The sequence below is a fragment of the Lissotriton vulgaris genome, chromosome 11, assembly GCF_964263255.1.
Source record: "Lissotriton vulgaris chromosome 11, aLisVul1.2, whole genome shotgun sequence".
NCBI lineage: Eukaryota > Metazoa > Chordata > Amphibia > Caudata > Salamandridae > Lissotriton > Lissotriton vulgaris.
Window position 1 is genome coordinate 869731556 of NC_141699.1, and position 19940 is coordinate 869751495.

The 19940-nt window shown below is 51.1% G+C and overlaps 1 protein-coding gene across 1 annotated transcript in view; it reads right to left on the minus strand.

Moving 5' to 3' along the window:
* Positions 1–19940, minus strand: part of KIF1A (kinesin family member 1A) — a 2508766-nt gene that overhangs the window by 18052 nt on the left and 2470774 nt on the right. The window contains exon 46 of the mRNA XM_086944020.1: positions 7155–7273. Coding sequence (XP_086800146.1) covers positions 7155–7273 — 119 coding nt within the window. The remainder of the gene's footprint in view (positions 1–7154; positions 7274–19940) is intronic.

The window sequence follows — 19940 nt, forward strand, 5'->3', positions numbered from 1 at the left end:
CCACCCGCTGGGTGAGCTCGGCCCGCTTCTGCGCACGCTCCCTGTTGTTAGCGGTGGCCAAAGAGATAAATTCGCCGCGGAGGACTGCCTTGAGTGCCGCCCATTGCGTCGCTTTAGAGGTGTCCCCGTTGGCGTTGTGGGCGAGAAATTGGCGAGCGCCGTTTTTATGCGTTCCTGTGTGGTCGGCAGGTGGAGGAGGCTATCGCGCAACCGCCAGTGTCGTTGCCGGCTAGGCGCCGCCGGTACCCGGAAGGACGCCACAACCGGAGAGTGGTCTGACAAAGAGGCTGGAAGGATCTCTACATCGCATGTTTGACGCGCTAGCTGGGAAGAGCACAGAAAGTGGTCGAGGCGTGCATATGTTTTGTGGGCCGCAGAATAGTAGGTGTATGCCGTCGACCGTGGGTGCATCTGTCTTCACAGATCAACGAGAACTAGGTCTGCAAGGTGTGTGTGCCCCGGCTCCGAGAGTGCTCCCACCTGGCCGGACCGTTGGCTGGAGCGGTCTGATGTGTTGTGGAACACCAGGTTCAAGTCACCCCCAATCAGTAGATGTGGATGCGTGTTAGCCGTGGCTGTCTCTAGTGCCGTGTGTAGGAACTTCTCCTGGCCTTCATTGGGCGCGTAGATGGAGTCCACTAGTAGTGTCTGCCCTGCCACTTGGAAACGATGCACCAGCAACCTACCTCTGATCTCCGCTACTTTCTGCATGACCTTCCCCCCAAACGTCTTGGCTACCAGTATCGCCACACCCGCCACTTTCTTGTTAGCAGAGAAGAAAAGTTGCCTGGGAAAGGCACAGGATTTTAGCCTGTGGTGATCTTTGGGCAACAGATGGGTTTCCTGCAGGAGGCAGATGTCCGCCCCGACTGTTCTAGCAAAGACAGGATCGCCCTGCGTTTAACGGGGTTGTTGAGCCCTCTCACGTTGAGTGAGAGAATCGTTAAGTGGTGCGACATCTTAATCCCCTATGTGCAGCTTCGGGCCCGCACCCGCCCTCTGCGGCGCTGTCGCTCTAGGCATACACAGTAGTCCAGGCAGTCCCCGGGATCGCGTAGAAGAATGCGGACAAGGAGTTCCCGCCCTCCCACCCCCCCCCTCCAGCAACCCCAAACGATCCCCCAAACCCCAACTGAACCAACCAATCCCGGGGGCCCACCCCTTACCCCCACCCCCCAACCCTCCCCGTCATCCTCCCCCTGGGGAACCCCAACTTGGAACCAGGTGAATAGAACCATAGTCCCGGTCCTGTCCCTTCTTACAGGTCCGTGGAAGATTGACAATGGGAAACGTGACAGTGGCGGCCCTTTCTCGGCCCCCCCGACCCCCCCATTCCAAAGCGAGGTGTGAGCAGTGGCCCTCTCATGCTGCTCACGGGGCTACAGTGGTATCTTGCTCCACATCCTGTACTGCCGCTGCCTGTTCCTGGGCAATCGTTTCAGGGTCCGGTTTCAAGCGGGCCCCCCGTTTGCGTCTCCGTCTGACTTTCCGCCAGCCGCCTTGACTACGCTGCTCCGACCCCTCTTGAGAACCATGGTGTGCGTCCTCGTCCGAGTCTAAGGAATCCGGCAAGTCAATGCCCAAAAGAGAGCAGGTGTCTCTGAGGGAGCGAAGTTGGTGCAGCTTCCCCTGCCAGTTAAAGATGATCCGGAATGGGTGGCCCCAGGAGTAAGGTATTTCTTTCTCGCGCAAGAAGGTGGTCACGGGTTTGAACTCGCGCCGCTTCTGCAGCGTGATGGCAGACCGGTCTTGATACAGCGCCACAGTCACTCCCCGGAATTGCAAAGGCTGCTGTCGCCTGGCCTCCTGTAGGATCCGCTCCTTTAACGGGAAGTCCGGGAGATAGGCCAGTATGTCGGGCGGGGGGGCCGGCGCGCGTCTTGGTGGTCCCACTCGGTGTGCGCGGTCAATGCGGACAGGAAAGTCCTCCGCCTCCCCCAACACCGCACGAAAGAGGGCCTGCAGGTAGCCAGTGACACTGTTCCCCTCGGCGCTCTGAGGCACATTCCGGACCCTAATGTTATTTCTTCGGGAGCGATTTTCCAGGTCCTTCGCATGTGCCTGGAGGCCTACCTGCTGCTCCTGAAGGCGGAGGACCTCTTGCTGCAAGTGCGCGAGCTCGTCACTGCGAGCGTGGCCGGATTCCTCCACCGCCGCTACCCTCTCTCCCAAGCCATCCAGGTCGCGGCGTAGCTCCCTCTGTTCCCCCGCAATGTCCTGCTTGAGGGCCTGGAAGTCATCCCTCAGGGTGTTAAAGAGCGTCTCCAGGAAGGTGCGCGTGATGGGAGCCTCCCTCTCCTCCTGCTGTTGTGAACCCGCGGCTGCAGGTGTAGGGGGGGGGTGTCTGTGCCTTCCCGCCTTTGCTAGTGGGTTTCGCCAGCATGTCCGTGATGGTACGGTTGGCTCTGCGGCTCGAGTTGGCCATGCCTCCTCTCACTTCAGGTCCGTGGCTCGGGCCGCTCTGGGCGGGGGCCCACTCCCTGCCTCGCTCGACTGGCGCTAGACCACCGACAGAGCCCCTGCGGCCTCCGGCTTTCTCCTACCGGTACCTCGGGGGCACTCCTCTCCACAGGGCCCACCAGCCCTCGCTTTCAGAGCTTCTGCTCCCTCTAGTAGTCTCCACCGGGGGCTCAACCACTCCGCCCCCCGAGAGCCGCGATCTGTCTCGCTTTGCCGCCGTTAAGTCCCAGCACCCCTAGCTTCTCCCGCGGCCGCGCGTTCGGGGACCCGGTTTCTGCCGTGGCCGGTCCCCCCCCGCCTTCAATGCTCCGGCGGGGGGGTCAGCCTCTCCAAACCAGTGCACGGGGTCCCAGTTCCCCCCGTTGGGCCTCACAGGGTCGGGCCCCTGTACCGCAGCCGCAGCTCGCTTCCTGTTCGTGGCCGGTCAGCCACGCGATCAGGGAGTCTGACAGTCTGACCCTCTAGGCCGTGGCCCCAATGCTCCGCTGTCTAGGCCCCACTCTAGGCCCCACCTACACCCCCCGGGGCCCCCCGCTGCCTTGCGAGTGCCCTCAATCTGTCGCTGCGGGGCCCCAGGGACGTGCGGGCCTACCTGTAAATGCTTCCGTCGGGCTGGGCCTCCGTGTCCGCGTCGCGGGAGGCAGGGGCACTCCCGGGTTCGGCTCCTGCCGTTCTGTGCCGCCGCTGAAATAGGCAGCCGCCGACCACGTGGGCTGTGCCGCCGCCGCACGAATCCGCTCTTCCTCGCGGCCTCTACCGGGCCCGACACCGGGGCCGTGCCCCAGGCTGGACGCCGCCGCGGCGCCGGGCGGAGATCGGCCCCGCCGCTGCTACTGCCCCTCCTCGGATGTGGGGCCCAAGGCTCCTGTGCGGGACTTCCGGCTTGCTCTCAGCCCCGGCCTGGACTCCCGCCGCTGCAGCGTGTGCGGTCCTGTGGCGTCCGTGTAGGCCCGAGCCGGGGCCTCGATTAGTGGCTGCGCAGCCGCGCGGCGGCTCGTCACCTCTCTCCTCGATTCAGGGGCGGGCGTTGCACCCGCGCTGGCCCAGGGGACCCGCAGACCCCCTCGGGAGGGGGCGCCGGTCTCAGCGTGTTCCCCCACCAGTGCCGATCCATGGGGGCTCCTCTGGTTTCCCCGCTTCGGGTTTGCCTCGGCCGAGGCCTCTCCGTGCCCGGCGGGCGCACGTCAACCACACCGAATCTGCCCGTCTCTGCACGTCTTCAGGCTCGCACCAAGCCGGTAGGGTCTGGACACTACTCTCGGGCCAAAACGCGCTGATTTTCGGGGCCACTGCTGTGGGAAGAGGGCTAATAGGGCCTAGGGCCGGGGAGCTGAGGACAAGCACGTCCGATCAACCCGCCATCTTGGCCACGCCCCCCGCCTTTGGGTGTTTGTAAGTGTTTATTTATCCAGCACAATATCCTTGGTGAAACAACATCAACTGTTGCATGGATAAACACTTATAATGTCCCAAAGGGGAGACCTATTGGCTATGCCAATGCTTGTTTTAAGTACCTTTTTAGTATGGTTTTTTATTTTGTTGTTGAAGTATTATATAGAGCGAACTCGATCCAAAACTATGAGCACCAGTTACATTACAAAAGGACGCTTTCATTTTTTTAGGCAAGGAGAGATTGAGTGATATCTCTGAGCCGCAGGATGTTGAGCCGACGCCGAGAATCGAACCTTGTTTCCCATTTTAAAGTAGGCAGCTCCGGCATTAAGCCACACCCTCTCCCCGAAGGTTGATATTATTGTTTGTATATAAATTATCACTACTGATTGCTTATTTTGTCTATGGTCTCTTTATAGATTTTCTTTTTTCCTTAATTTTCTTTTCACTTATTCATTACTCTCTTTTTATGTACGTCTTTGTATCGCAATAATTTTTTTTAGCATCCTTATTCAATAATAACGTTGCACTTTATCGAACATGTTACAAAAAACTCAATTATTATATTTTTATGTGTTGGTATATTTAAATTATACCAACACATAAAAATATAATACTAGTTGTATTCGTTTCTTTATTTAGTTATTGCAGGCCACATTCTGTCGGTGGTGCCCTTAGTGCTTACCATGAAGCAACACATTCAAGTGAGACATTGCCCGAAGACGACATAAAAAAATTGACAGTCATGCTATAACTAGCACATAGCATTACTGAATCCCTAAAACCGAATACGTACATATTCATTTTTATACTTTGTACTCCTGTATATCAAATAGATTATAAGCATGCATATTTGTTTCACCAACATATTTAACCCTTTCGATGCTGATGACGAGCTCAGCTCGTCATCACCCACGGGTGCCGTGTGCTGATGACGAGCTGAGCTCGTCATAGTGCCACTAAAATGGCATTTTCCAGCACTGGGGGGGAAAACGCCCAGCAGCCATGTGGTTAAACAATGCTAAGTAGAATTGTAACTTTTTTTTTTTTAAACAGGCAAGATTTTGAAGCAAACTGGAAAAACTCCATGTAGGCACTGTGAAAACAAAATATGTTTTATTGTAGATTTCTTAAACTGATTTCAAGGAGAGTGAAGTGATTCCCCAACGTTGCAGCCCATCCGAGATCAGCAGTGCATGCGAGCTCAGCCCTGCATGCCTCGCTTAGCTTGACTCCGTAGTAATGTCAAGGGATCAGAAATGGCAACACTGCTTCCTCGGAGCAGTGCTTGTCTTGTTTCTCTTACTTAGCACAGCTCGCTCATTCCTGAAGTCCTGTTTGTGCCTTCGCTTCCTTTCCCTCTGTTTTTTGTCAATAAGACGCTTTATTTACGTTTGTAGTTTACTATGGTTGTGAGTTAAACCTGTAAGAGTTTTAGTGAAACACCTCCTCGGACCTTGGCGGAAAATCTAGGTTGACTAGGTGGAGTGTGCGTTTATTGTTCGGAGAGGCTCCCTTTGTGGGAGTCTCATGGAGGTTAGCTCCTGCGGTGAAGATCAGGGGCGGGTCATTTATAAAACATGCCAAAGGCAGGAGTCAGAGCTTCACGCTACCTAGCACCGTGCCTGGAATGCGATGCACTCCGAGGCACCGCAGAGTTCAGAGATTTATATTTAGGGTGGCAACGGCCCTTGAAACTTGTAAACAAGTGTGTGTCTCTTTATCTCCACGTTTCACTTTGTCATCTCATACACTAGACATACACTTCTACTTTCAGAGGTACAGAGCAGACTGTATCATTGCAGATGAGTGTTATTGCCTGACAAGAAGGTGTCTGAACAGAGAGATCGTGAAATGATTGATGTTCAGCAAACCAAGCCTGGGGAGCAGTGTGAACTCTGAAATGAGCCGCCTCCTACAAATCCTTGTACTGCTTTGACAGTGTAGGCTCAAACAAGAAGTAGTTACATAACCAGAAATACAAGCCCGCGAGTGGTGCTTGCGGGTGCACACCACAGCGAACAATCTGTTTTCAATTATCACGCCTGTGTCTGGGCACGATAATTGAAAACAGATGTGGCCTGTGCGGGTAACTGCAAGTAATATGCCTTGTGCGGAGCAAAGGCGGGACAAGCAACCACCTTCGCCCAATTGCGTGCTGTCTTTATTTGAAAGACGCACGCAAAGCCCATTAGCCTGTAAGAAAGAAAAAAAAACACACACACACGTGTAGTGAGCTTGGGGAGCTTTCTGAAGACCCTTACTAAAAGTTGAGCAAGCAGCACATGCGCGCTGCTCTAGGCTCGACCTAAAAAGCATAATTACACCAACCTTGGCATAAACTAGAAATGTACTCAATGAAGTGCTTATGAATGGCAGTTGCCAAACCGTTACAAAAAATAAGTAAAAGTGAAAAAAAAAGAAATCCCCAAAGAATAACAAAAACCCACAAACAAAAAAGTTTCCTTTGAAAATGACCAGGATAACGCAATCAAAGGGCTTGTCTCTACTAACAGTTATGCCTTAAGGCCAGCCCCCACTACACACAACCAATACGAGTTCCTGATAATTCTTGTGTTAGTGGGAATAAAGGCAGGCACAACAAATTAATCACAGTAACAAAGGGTGCTGTATATGCTTGACATAAAAATGTTTTGGTTTGGAGGAGAAGTAATAGGAAATGCACACAACTCTGTTCATTATAACATTCTGCACAAACATAAAGAGAAGGAGAATGAAAGGGTAAAACGGATGTGCTCTGGAGAGATGGAGAGTGAAAACAGGAATAAGATGGACAGCAGAAATGCCCCCTCTTTGTGATAGCAAGGAACAAAGGTGCCTTACAAAGAAAAAAAAATTAAATAACTGTGGTCAAGAAGCGAGGAAGGTAGTCATATAGAGATACAGAGAAAAGGGAGGCCAGTAAGAAGCAAAGGGGCATATTATCAAGAACAGGCGATACAATTTTCACTGCTTTATTAGCAGGAAACTGCAGCTAAAGCCGCGATAATGGGCTTGATAATATGCCCTTGTGAATTTACATAGCAGCCCTGGTTATGGTGTTAACCTGGTCTTCTATGGGAATTCGCAAGGCCATATTATGAAGCTCATTATCGCCACTTTAGCGGCAGTTTCCTGCAGATAAAAGCGGAATAATATATTGCCCTTTCTTGATAATATGGCCCAAAGATCAGCGGAGACTATCGTCCTACTAGGAAAAGAAAGCAGGCAGAAGATGTCAGCGTTAGATTAGGGAGTAAGCAAAAATCAATGAAGATTGAGAGGTTGGGGATTTTCCTCACCGGATGGACCCCGCCAGCAAAGGGTTGAAGGCATACAGCCAATCATGCATCTCCTTTTCACTGCTTGCCTGCAGTAGAATACCCCGATGTTCTGTACACACAGCAAAGGTGTTTGGTGTCTGAAAAAGAAAATAACAATGGTACTGCATCAACCAGTGGGAAAGGGCAAAGTCTGATATGTCAGTGCGGCTTGCGTTTGAGGGCAGATTTGTGACCCATTCATGTTTATTTCTGGTAAATAACCATAAAACATGTAAAAAAAACTGTATATTATATATTTGTGTCTATTTTTAAAAAGGTAAAAAATACTTTTAAGGTAAATATTTGCAGAGCATAAACAAACAAGCACATTCCATATTACTAAATCAAGATCAGCTATTTGAAGATAAATACAAATTTAAATGCTCTTAGGTAGTAAGGGAAAACTATGTAAATCCATTTTTCGACATCTGGCGGCCACCCAGAGGGATTATGGATAAAATGCATGTTTACTCACAAGGATGTAAGCAATGAATCAATGGTGCCAGTGATCTAAATTATTACATAGTGCAAGGAACAACACTGATTTGTGTTCTGAATAGTTAGCATTTAATAATGTATATCAGACAATTGTGATGTTTTTGAAATACGAATGACAATAAATAACATTCAAGTTGCGCGAAGCGTTCCACTTAAAAAACACTGGTGAGTTGGCACACCTCTGGTTTCATGGCATACTTTGCCCTTGAAGCACCTTTTTGGGGCACTGTGCACTTTTTGTGATATGAAAACAAAAATAATATAAGAGAAGATTTATTTGTACATGTACCTGGGAGTGGTTTGTGTTTTATTACCGAGAAGATTAGCCATTCTTCTTGTTTCCACTGCACATGTTATGTTTTTTAGATGTTGGGCTTCTGACAGAAGAATCTAGTATTGAGAACTCACAGATAAAAGCTGGTTTTGTAGTGGAGAGCAGTGAGCATTGCCCGGTTACTCACCGATAAATCTCATTATCCCTACATCCCATGTCCTCATCAGAATCATTACTTTTGAGGATTACTCAAGCTGGCCTTCAAGACCAAATCAAATTTTCCTATAATTGAAAGAGCACACTAATTTTGATTGCTTAATCAATGCGCCAAAATCAAAATAATGTATTTAACACATTTTTGCAAAAGGGATTTACCATCCATTACATTCAATACAATTGCACCAAGCTCACCAATCCTTCGTGCTTAGGTGAAAGACAAACAAAATAACACATTAAAAGACAAGTAATATAAAGGAACTATAATTAAAGGTTCAAAGGATACTCCCTGAAGAGCTTTAAAGAAAAAAGGCAGTGTCCAGTGTCGGACATTAGGTCTAGAGGAAAGTCTTGAAGTAAAAAAACTTTCCAGGAGCCTCACCACCAGATCAAAATCTTTACTAGCACTCCACCACAGTTCCCTAAATGCTTTAATGGCTGTCCACTGGGCCCTTAAGGTCATAACAGTCAACGGCATCAGAAAGTCATCCAGTCAAAATTGTAGAAATGTAGCAACTTCACACACTGCTGCTGAAAGAGATCTAGAGGAACACCATCTGTGAGAACTGGGGTCACCAGTTCCCCGGGGGTAGCTTGGCGCGAGCAGGTAGGCATCCGAAAGCTTAGGTGTAAAGTGACCATACAGCACACACACCCACTGAGACAGGAAACGCACACAATAACTGACACCACACCAGCTGGTCTATTAAAATCAATACACTTTTATCTAAGACAAAATTCAGGATAATCAAGGTAGCATCAAGTCATTAGCAACAGTTGATTACCAAAGCATCCGGGAATTCATTCAGTATTCATTAAAGAAGCCAGTAAGCATTTCATGAGATAATTCTAGGCATGCATTCAACATTTCATTAGATAATCATTCATTAGATAACCATAGGCAATCCTATTCTCTTGGTAATCAGGCAACATTTCATTAGAGAAGCCTAGCAGGAACATGGGTATAAGCCTAATCAATGCAGTCTGGCAGGTCTAGAATATATGCTTAGCTCCTGCTTAGGGGGTAGCCTATAAAGAACAGTCCCCTAGCCAGGGGTTACCTTGGCCCCAACAACCGTCAGTGATAATGGCAGATGCCAAGTTCAGGGGATACAGTTCCTTTTTTTTTTTTTTTTTTTTAATTTTTGGAAACCTTTATTGTGCATAAAAAGGAAGGACAAATACGGGCCTACAACCGTCAGGCCGGCCACAAAACAATTAAGCACAAAAGCAAACAAGTTAAACCCCCCTACGGTATCAGGCAATATAGCATCAAATAAAGCAGTTACCCAAAAGTGAAACATGCCGTCAAGGGGAAGGATCAGTGAAGGTTAATTTTAAAAATTATATCGAAACATAAATCAATAAGAGTTAAGACAAGGAGAACTGAGTCCATACAGTACGCTTACAGCACGTATAGGCAGCAATAAACAAGGCAATAATGATAACACCCAACAGTTCGGCGGCACAATCTTAAACAACAAGAGCATCAGCCCGCATTAGCGTACCACCCACAGCGCTACCCACTCCATACAAACCCTCATTACAGACCCAGAACAAGGAAAGAAAAAATAATAAAAAGATCATAAAGAGGTACCATAGAACTTACGAAACTAAAACATACCCCCCCACCCTACACACATGCAGAGGCTATGGCCTGCCCCCCCCCAGCAGAGTGTCTGTCGCCCCTTAAACCCGAAATGCAGCAAGAAAGTGAAAAGGAAAGAGAAGAAGAAAAAATAAAGACCTAGTTCAGAAAGAGTCAGAGAAGAAAAAGCGTCACATTCGACACATAGGGAGGAAGACAAGTATGCAAACTAGCCTATAACCCCCCAAAAATGAAAAGGGGTGGGGAGGAGCCAACAAATATCAGATCTCCACGCTAGCGAGCGAAATAGCAATTAATATCCCAAACGGAGCTTCAGAATTAAGTGACCTCACAACAAGTATAAACAGGTCGCCCTCCCCCAGGCCCCCCCGCCGCCCAGTACCAGGATATCAACCAAAGGCAACCCCCCGTATAACCAAGCAATCAACCTCCAGGCCTCCCACACCGCCCAGAGCCGCCATATTGACTTCGGTAAAGCACCGATAGGGTGTCGTTACCATCACCTTCAAACAAAAGAAGCGTTCCCCCCAGCGCATTGAACAGAGCAAGAAACGTTCCAGGCCATGTCATCTCCGGTTAGTCGGCAAGTCATTGTGCAAAGGATCCTCAGCCCTGACCAGAGCGCCGAAAGACATCCAGACATTTCCACTGCCGTACACTCCCCTCCTGCCGGACAATGAAACAAAATGGCCACCTCCGAAACTGAGGGCAAAAAGAAAGAGGAGGCGAATACTCCCAATTTTCGACACTAACCATATCTGGGTGGCAAGTCGCCCCCCCCGCCACAAGTTGATGCATACTCCACAGCCTCGGGGAAAAAGTCGAGATAGTAAAGGCGGGGAGGGGGACCAGCGCCCGGGGAGCCTCTGAGGAGTGCCACAGTGTCGGAGGAATAGCTACAGTTTCCAGCAGAATAACAGAATGTGACTGTGTAGCAGTGTTCCCGTCAATAATGGGGCTGACATCGGTACATCCAGGGGCCGGTCGCACGTCTCCGTGCGCGTGGTGGAGAGCAGTCTCTTGAACAGGGATAGGCAATGGCAGCGGGGGGGCAATCGAACCCAGTTCCGTGATATACGAGGCAGCTCTAACTATCTTCTGTTCCAGGATATGGGCTTGTTGCCGGCATGTAGCTCGCAATCCGAGGAGGGCAGTCAGGATGTCGCCATAGGTGGGCTCCCGTTGTGATGCTGGCTGGCGTACACCGCACGAACATTCCCCCGGGACAACCGCCAGGTCTGCCATAGCAGAAGTACTGCCCGGTGAGAACAAAGAAGCCGCCATCTTCCTTCTACAGGGAAGGGGGCGTCATGGCAGACCAGCAAGAAGCTCGCTATGCAGAGGGGGGGGGAATGGCGTTGCGGACAAGAAAGAAGGAGCGGGAGCCACCAACAATCCAGCGGCACGCAGGTCTGGGGCAAGGCAGGGAGAGAGATTAATCTCCAGCCGGCAATGTAAATAGGCTGCGGTAAAACAAGCACCCCAAGATGGACTCCGGGCAGCCTATATGCAGCAAGTCGGGACGTGGCCGTCGCGGCTCAGGTCCAGTGTCTCTCGGAGGAGGGGCAACCCAGCAAGAGCCTTACCGCTGAAAAGGTAGGCGGTGAAGTCCGTAGCAATGATCAGAAGCGCCCCTGCCCCAGCCAGCTCCGCCGCGACGTGCCCGTCTCACCGCATCCAGCCGTGTCCAGTGGCAGGCATTCAGCTCCAGGTCCCGGGTCAGGGTCGGGGGCCGAAGAACGGCACCAATACACCACGGAAGTGAGCGGCGGAGGTCCCAAAAGAACGCCAGCAACCTCCGTGCTCACACATCCCCGTTTGTGCAAGAGATATTCAGGATTCGTGTCAGGATCACGGTGCAGGATCGGACGGCTCGCGGAGCTCAAGGCTTACGCGTCCGTCCCGATCGCCATCTTGGCTCCTCCCCTACAGTTCCTTTTAACCCTATTTCAGGCCCCTCTCTGGTTAATCCGGGCCACCACAGTGTTAATTGGGGCCAACGGGGCCCAACTACAGTTTCTCCCCCAGGAAGGGGCGGCCACGGGCTCCCTCTTCGCTCCTCGGGGGGCCCGCTCTTCCTCCTAGCCTACCGTCCTCCTCCCCGAGGAGTTACCTTTCTTTTCGACTCCAACCGGAGCCCTTGCGGTGGTTTTCTGCTGGAGGAGAGGGCTCCTACCCTCCAGTAGGCCTCACGCGGCCTTGGGACCGATCTCGGGCCTTCCGGGGCTTGTGCCGGCTGGTGGGGGGCTCTCGTACTCTCCCTGAGCCCTCCGGTGAGACAACAGGCTGATCACGGGCCTTCTGTGGCTTCCGCGGCCCGAGAACCAATCACGAGGCGGCTGGTGAGGGGCCCGGCCACAGCGGCCAATCGCGGAGCAACTCCTGGAGGCGCGGCAGCCAAAGCCAATGGCTGCGCAGCGTTTGGCGGGGGTGTGGCCGGTGACGCGGCCGACGCCCCCGTCACGTGGATATTGTGTCGTGCTTCGCGGGGCCTAGTGCGGCCTACTCCTGCGCAGCGGCGGCCTACTCCTGTCTCCGAGGTCCACCGGAACGACGCAGGTGGCAGCGGGGGTCTCTTCAGGCCCGCGGCAGTGACGGTGGGACCCAGAGGCTTCTGGGTGGCGCGATGCGTCACGTTGCGGCGCCAGCGACTCCCGGGCTGCAGCGGTGAGTTCCACGACGAGCGCTGTAAAGGCACAGCAGCGCTGAGAGGTAGCCGTGCTTTTGGGGCGACAACAGTTCCTCGGGGCACAGCACTTAACCAGCACACCAATGGGACCAGGGCAGCGGCGGTGATATCGGCAGCGCTCTCAGTGGTGTAGCTCTTCGGGGCCGCACAGATGACCGGGGCTGCAGCGGTGATTGCAGGCAAGTCCTTCACAGCACAGCACTCAGGAGGCTGAGCCCAGGGCACAGGTCAGGACAGCGCTTGAGAGTGATAGAGCTTAGGGGGCAGACAGCAGTTCAGGGTCCTAGCGCTAAGAAGTGAGAGCACTTAGCAGGCAGTTCTGGTCAGTTCAGACAGTTTAGGACCACATAGGGGCACAGGCTGAGCAGGGGAGCGCGTGATTGGTGAAGCGCTGGTACCTGGCTGATCCCCAGTAGTCCTTCTGGCAGACAAGGGTTCTTCTTGGCGCCTGATGGTTCCCGCGCCCTTCTGAAGCAGTTTCTTGGGGGGGTTGTGGTTGAGTTGGTGGCTGAGGACAGGCTGGTTCCTGTAGCTCACTGCAGGTGGATGGTCCCTGGGTTCCCCTCACGCTGGACCAGATCAGTGGGTTCGGTCAGAGTCGCTTACTCAACTTGGAAGGCAGTGCCTAGGCCCAGTCACTCCTAGTGGTATAGGTTCCCCCCTAGGCCCTACCGCCTAAGACTCCTGCGTAGGTTCCCCCAGGTCAGTGATGCCCCAACTGACTAAAGGATTTCCCTCCTTTCCTTAAATAATCCCAGGTCAGGTGACCACTCTGCAGGACGGGCCCTCACAGCATCACGTAACCTGTGCTCCACCACCTTCATGTCTTTCAATAGTGTTTTCCACACACCCACTGTCTTGGCAATACATAACCCCCTAACTACTACCTTAAAAGCATCCCACTCAATCGCCACTGATATCGCAGTTCCCTCAATCGCAGCAAAATATTGAGTTATTCCCGTCCCAAGATCTGCACAAAATACTGGATCATCTAGCGCCTCCAGTCTAAATCGCCAGGTTGGTATCACCGCCCTCTCTTGGACCCATCGTATCCGCACTAGTAACGGGTTATCGTCCGATACTGTCCTAGCCAGATATTCACTATGACTGACTTTGGCATGCACATCCGGGGTGCATAATATCGTATCGAGCCGCACGTGCAAATCATGAATGCCGGAATAGTAAGTATAGTCTTGCTCCTCCAAGTGAGGCTCCCGCCAGGTGTCTACTAATCCCCAATCATTCTGCCACTCTCGTCTAACCATAGAGAGTCTATGAATCTGAGCACACAGGAGTGGGGTGGGACCTGTCCATCTCTACATCCACAATTGAATTAAAGTCCCCTCCCATCAATGCCGAACCAGTCAAATATGGCGCTATCCTCCCTGACAAATGTCCAAAAAATGGGGCCTGATCCACGTTAGGGGCATATATACTACTCAGCGTCACATCAGCACCATTGAGGCGGACGGTCACCACCACTAATCTCCCCTCCAGGTCAATCAATTGTCGGGTTGACTGGAACGGAACTTCCGCCCTAACCCATATCAGCACACCCCTAGAAAAAGCTGAATAAATTGTGTAAAATAATTGCCCCCTCCATCTGCGTTTCCAGCGTTCTTTCTGCTTGTCTGGCATTCCTGCATCATCTTCTTGCTCGGGGCACTCCCATCTGTTTCCCTCTGGGTTTCCCCATTCCTACCTGCAGTGCTAGTTCCAGCACCAAGTCCGGTCCCCCTCTAGTATCCGGTTATATGTATGTTCCACCAGCAAGGGCTTTGTACTCCTAGCCACATGAAGACTGTGCCCCTCGTCCCTGCTGTCTCCTCATGCTTCACAGGCGGGCACCTCGCTGGACCACCTTCTTAATCACCCTCATCTGGGGCCTGTGCTATGCTCCTCAGTCAACACTTTCCAACCTCCAACACCGTCCCACCACTCAACAGCGCCCCTCTGAGAATCCTCTCTTCCCGTGAACACAAGGAGTGTGTGGCCTGGATCTTAGGGGGGGCAATTCCAGTGTCCATTCAGCTGCGGCAGGGGTTCCCACAGGGTGCACTCGCCGCTTTCCCTTCCGCTGCACTACTGTACATGCACTACTCCTCTTGTTCGGCTCTCACCCCTCTTTTGGCACTTCATCAGCATGGCCGCCCTTTGGGCCCTCCAGAGCTCCTTCACTGCGTCTCTTGGCGCGCTAGTCCTGCGCCATATGTCTGCTGCCAGTCAGCTGGGTGCCTACTCGTAATATGTCATTCCGATGCATCCCCACGAAGCCACAACATCTCTTTCGGTGCCCCTGAAGCCCTTCTCCGTTTTGCAGCTATCCCACGGGGAGCCTATCTCCTCCAGCCCGGTCACCTCAGCCATGCTGCCCAGTCCTCTTTGCCAGATTAGTGCCACCAGCCTCACCGGAGCCCAACAAAGCAAGGCCACTGCTTTCTTGGCTGTCCTGCCACTGCCCGTCTCTTTGCTCAGTGTTGTGTGACTCTTGAGTGGAGCCCCGCTCTTCTCAGTTTGTCCCGCAGTCCCCCAGAGCTGCACCAATACACGCTGCTAATCTGCAGCCACAGACCGCCAACCTATCACGGCTGCCCCCGCGATGCCGACCGCTGTCCGCTGCCTCCTCTGTGCCTCCTTTGCCTCCAGCGCCTAAAATGGCATCTCACCCCTGCAAACAGCCGCTCAGGCCGAAGCTAAACAATGCGGCCAACGTGCGCCAACATGGGGTGCCCATTCGCAAAAAATTTTTTTTATAGCCAATGAGCTACTACCTCTTCCACAGCACAATGATAAATTAGACGTGTTTCTGCGAAGACATATGCAGAAATATATGTCCTACTTAATTTACAGCTCCTTGCCATGAGCTTTATATGCCTTCCTTAGGGGAAACTTACATATACTGCTAAAGGAAGTGGTGGCTTTGCCATAGTTTAACCAAAACAGTGGGGAGCATAAACTATGCTCCGCTCCCAGTCGCACTGCGTTACAGGATATTTATTCCTACTCCATATTTCCACATTTAATTTACTCCATTTTAATCCATGTTCGTCCACACTTTTCTTAATGTTTATTCCTTTTATGTTCCACATGCATAAATTGAATCGTACGCTTTTTCAAGGCTTCTCATATTCAAAATGTGCCCATCCGGACCTCTTCATGAATACGATCAAAACACATAATTTGTCCAATACAGCATATCTTTATTGGCACTCAATGCATTTCGGGCTTAAAATAGCCCTTCGTCTGGGGTAACTGCAATTAAATCATTTAAGACAAACATTACTGTGTTGTCCATTAGTCAAGCATATATAATTCATCATATAACCTCTCATATATAAATGGAACATTTCAAATACACAACATGTACCCTGTGCATAAAACGAAAGCCACAAACAAAACAGCTATTAAGTTTTGACAGATGCGAACTCCACCCCGTTAACCCACCATTAAAAACCAACCCTCCTTCCCTAATGTATGAAACCACTATTTGAAACCAGTGGGCTCTGGGTGGAAATCTCATTCGCATGGAAATGGAAGTTAAGTAAGAACAATGCAGTTTGTGGTAGGTACGTGCGGAGTAAAAGGAAATGGGTGTATTTGTTGGTTTTAAACACGCAAGTACTGGAGAATTAAGGATGCGCGAACTAGTGAGGTTTCGAGTCAGGCGTTTGCTTGTTTCACATATTAGGGAAGAAGGTTTGGTTTTTAATGGTGGGTTCACGGGGTGGAGTTCGCCTATGTCAAAACTTGATAGCTGTTTTGTTTGAGAGACTCTGGGGTCTCTCATGCTGGGGCAGAATGCCTTTGGCTCCATGGCTCTCAAAGAGGGGCTTCCTTTCCTACTTTTACTTTTTTGCATTTCTTCTGGGGCCTACGTCTCCTAATCTTAGCAACAGGACCTTCAGGCTCTTTGAGTTGAGCAGTACCCTGGGTGACTGCCCCTTCTGGGACCAAACCAATCTCTGGGAGATCACTGCCTAGGTTGCAATCTAGTGGGAAGTCGGAGCGGACTACCACCCTATGCAAGCAAAGGGTACCTCCTACTTCTAAGGTGACTAAGACCAAAGGTCTGTTAAGAACATCCCCTGGGGGTGCCTGTACTCTTTATTATATCTCCTCGGAAATACTGGCCTGGGATACTAACTTATCAACCACTATGGTGTGGCTGACACTAGTGTCTGTCAGGGCAGTAGTGGGGATCCTTCACCTTAAGGGAATGGAAGTGCTTGCTACCTCTCTAAGGGATCACCAGCATACCATCAGGACCATTTTCACAGTTAAAAGACATTAGGACCTCCTCATCTGAGGAATCCTCTTCCACGGCTATACTGGCCAGCCCAGTGGTAACTTCTTCTTTTTTTTTTCCCCCAAAACCTTTATTGCTCCTTGTCATTTTACACAGCCATTGGCCTACAACCCAACGGGCCGGCCGCTATCTCAATGCGAAAGTAGGCTATTATTGGAGAAGTCCGTACATTTGTTGCTGTGTCCGTGGTTTGATTATTTCGCACTTCAGTAAAGGGGCATCTTTCACAATCAATGTGCTAAATTAAGTAGGTTTGTTTTTTGTTTTTTCAACAATAAACAACGTAAAAGATCAACAAAGAAATCACAGGTAGGTCATCACGTGCTGGAGTGAGTCCACATACAGTATGCCGTGGTAAGTTTCTGACACATTTATCCGCACTTAAGTCTGCAAGGTCATACATATTGTTCAAAACTGATGTTAAGTATACATGGAAATTCCTACGGTGTGGGTGCTCTGTTTGTTCCACCATTTCCAACCCTCCCGTCCCCCATGATCTCCCGCAGACCCCACCCCCACCTACACTCGCCCCCTTCCTGGGAACTCTAATCGTCCTCCCCCTCTTCATCTGAAGATATTGGATCATCTTCCGGTAAGGGGTCACAAATGTCTCCTCTATATGTATTCCACGGGGTCCAAATCTTATTCCATTTTCTCGGGCAGGCCCTGCTAGCATACACTTCCCTTTCCGTGACCATTACCCTGTCCATATTCTCACACCATTGTGTTCTCGTCGGCACCTCTGTTGCCCCCCATTTTTGCGCTATGTCTCTTTTAGCTAATACCATGCCCAAGGTAACCCATTGCTGGCCGTGCCTAGACAAATCATTAGGTTCCCACACATGGAGTAGGCATTTTCGTGGTTCAGGGACCAGAGATGTCCCCATAGTCTGTGATATTGTGCGCAGCACACGTCTCCAGTAGTCTTGAATGCGTGGGCAATCCCATATCGTGTGGAAGAATGTCCCTTCCTCCCCACACCCTCGAAGGCAAAATGGGTGTTGGGCGCGGTGTATGAGGTGTAGTGTTGTTCTAGTATAATATACTCTATGTAGAATTTTGAGCTGTATGAGCCGGAACTTAGCTGAGATGCCTACTTCTTTGGGCGAAGCCACTGCTTCATTCCATTCGGCTTCGTCCATAGCTGCTACGTCACCCTCCCATTTTTCTTTAAGTTTGGTCATGGGATCTGGCAAATTATTTATTAACTTACGGTACGTGAGCGAGGTGGCTCGCTCCAACATAAAGTCCGTAAGGAGGCGGTCTTCAAGCGGGGAGGCCTCTGGTACCTCCGTCTCGGGGGGGATAGCTGTAAGCAGTGCATGCCGAATCTGAGCATATCGGAACTCTTCTCGTGTTCCTAGCTCATATTGTTCTCTCAGACGTGCAAATGGAACCACCGTGCCTCGTTCCCATAAGTCTCCCACTGTGGACAGGCCAATCTCATCCCATTGAGAGAAACCCTTGCTATTCCGTAAGTTCCCCAGCTCCCGGGAGTCCCACAGTGGAGTAAGTTTAGTTATTCTCCCTTTCCAACCTAGTGTCGACAGTGCCTTGTGCCATATCTCAGCTGTGAGTTTTGTGGGTCCCGTCAATTTGCGTATTACCCGTTGGTCGTACAGTGGGGCTAGCAGGGTATTTGCTCCCAACTGTGTCCTGTCTGCTCTGAATGCTGGGTCATTTTGGGGGGCATGGATCCTTTGATTTATGATTTTCAGCTGTGCCGCCCAGTAATACAATTTCAGGTCTGGCAGTGCAATCCCCCCGTCGTACCACCCTTTGTGCAATTTGGCCTGCGCAATGCAGGCCGGGCGGTAACCCCATAAAAGATTCGCCACCAACGCTGACACTTTCCTGAAGTAACCTGGTGCCACCGGATACGGTGTATTCTCCAGGATGTGCAAGAAACGGGGCAAGGACATCATTTTGTACAATGCAGCCTTACCCAGCATCGTTAGGGGAAGTCCGGCCCAGAACCCAACGTCCTGTTTAAGCCGTTCTATAGGTGGCTTCAGGTTTTTATGTGCAAATTCTACCGGGTCTTTGGTGACATGTATGCCCAAGTATTTAAAGGAGGATCCGGCTTCGGTCAAGGGGCAATGAGCACTCAGTGTCGGGCCCGGTCCCTTCAAAACATACAGTTCCGATTTGTTCCAATTCAGTGTGTATCCCGAGATTTTCCTGTGCTCAACACACAGTGCCAGAAGCGCTGGAATGCTACGTTCCGGGTCTGTGAGGTATACGAGCATGTCGTCTGCATATAGGGAGACGCGGTCCTCCCCACCACCAGCCCAGGAAATCCCCCTTACCAATGGGGTAGATCGTATCAGGTGTGCTAAAGGTTCTAGGGCGATTGCGAAGAGCAGTGGTGACAGGGGGCAGCCCTGTCGGGTTCCTCTTCCCAAGGGGAAAGTGTGCGAGATGTGGCCATTCGTTACTACCTGCGCCACTGGTCTCGTGTACAGCAGTCTGACCCATGCTATGAATTTGGGTCCGAACCCTAAGTGTGCCAGGAACTCAAACAGGTAGTTCCATTCAACTAGGTCAAATGCCATTTTTGCATCGAGGGCCAGTATCACCGCTGGTTCGGGAATCGAATCCGCTCTTGCCGGCACTCTTCGCAGATTCAGTGCCGTGTTCCTGTGCGGCATGAACCCGGATTGGTCTGGGTGTATGAGGTCAGGTAGGTGTGTCATTAATCGGGTAGCCAGGAGTTTGGCTAGTATTTTAACTTCTGCATTAAGCAGGGATATGGGGTGATAGGAATTGCAATTTTCCTCTGGTTTCCCGGGTTTAGGTATCGCAATGATGGTTGCTACTCTCTGGTCTGGTGGGAGCTCGCCCCTCGATAAGCAATCCATATACATGGCCAGTAGGTGTTTACTAAGCTTTTCCGATGTGGCCTGATACCACTCTATCGGTATGCCATTTGGGCCGATCACTTTGCCGGGTTTTATCGCCCGTATCGCTAATTGGATTTCTTCCATGGTTATATCTGCCTCCAGTTCAGCTGATGCCTCCGGCTGCAACCTCGGTGTGTGGATAGGTTCTAATGCCGCCCTGGCTATTTCTACCGTCACCTCCCTGTCAGATGTGTAGACACCCTCAAAATGGTCAGTGAGTATTTCGACGATTCGCTCCGGGCTTGTATGCATGTACCCCTTCTGTCTTCT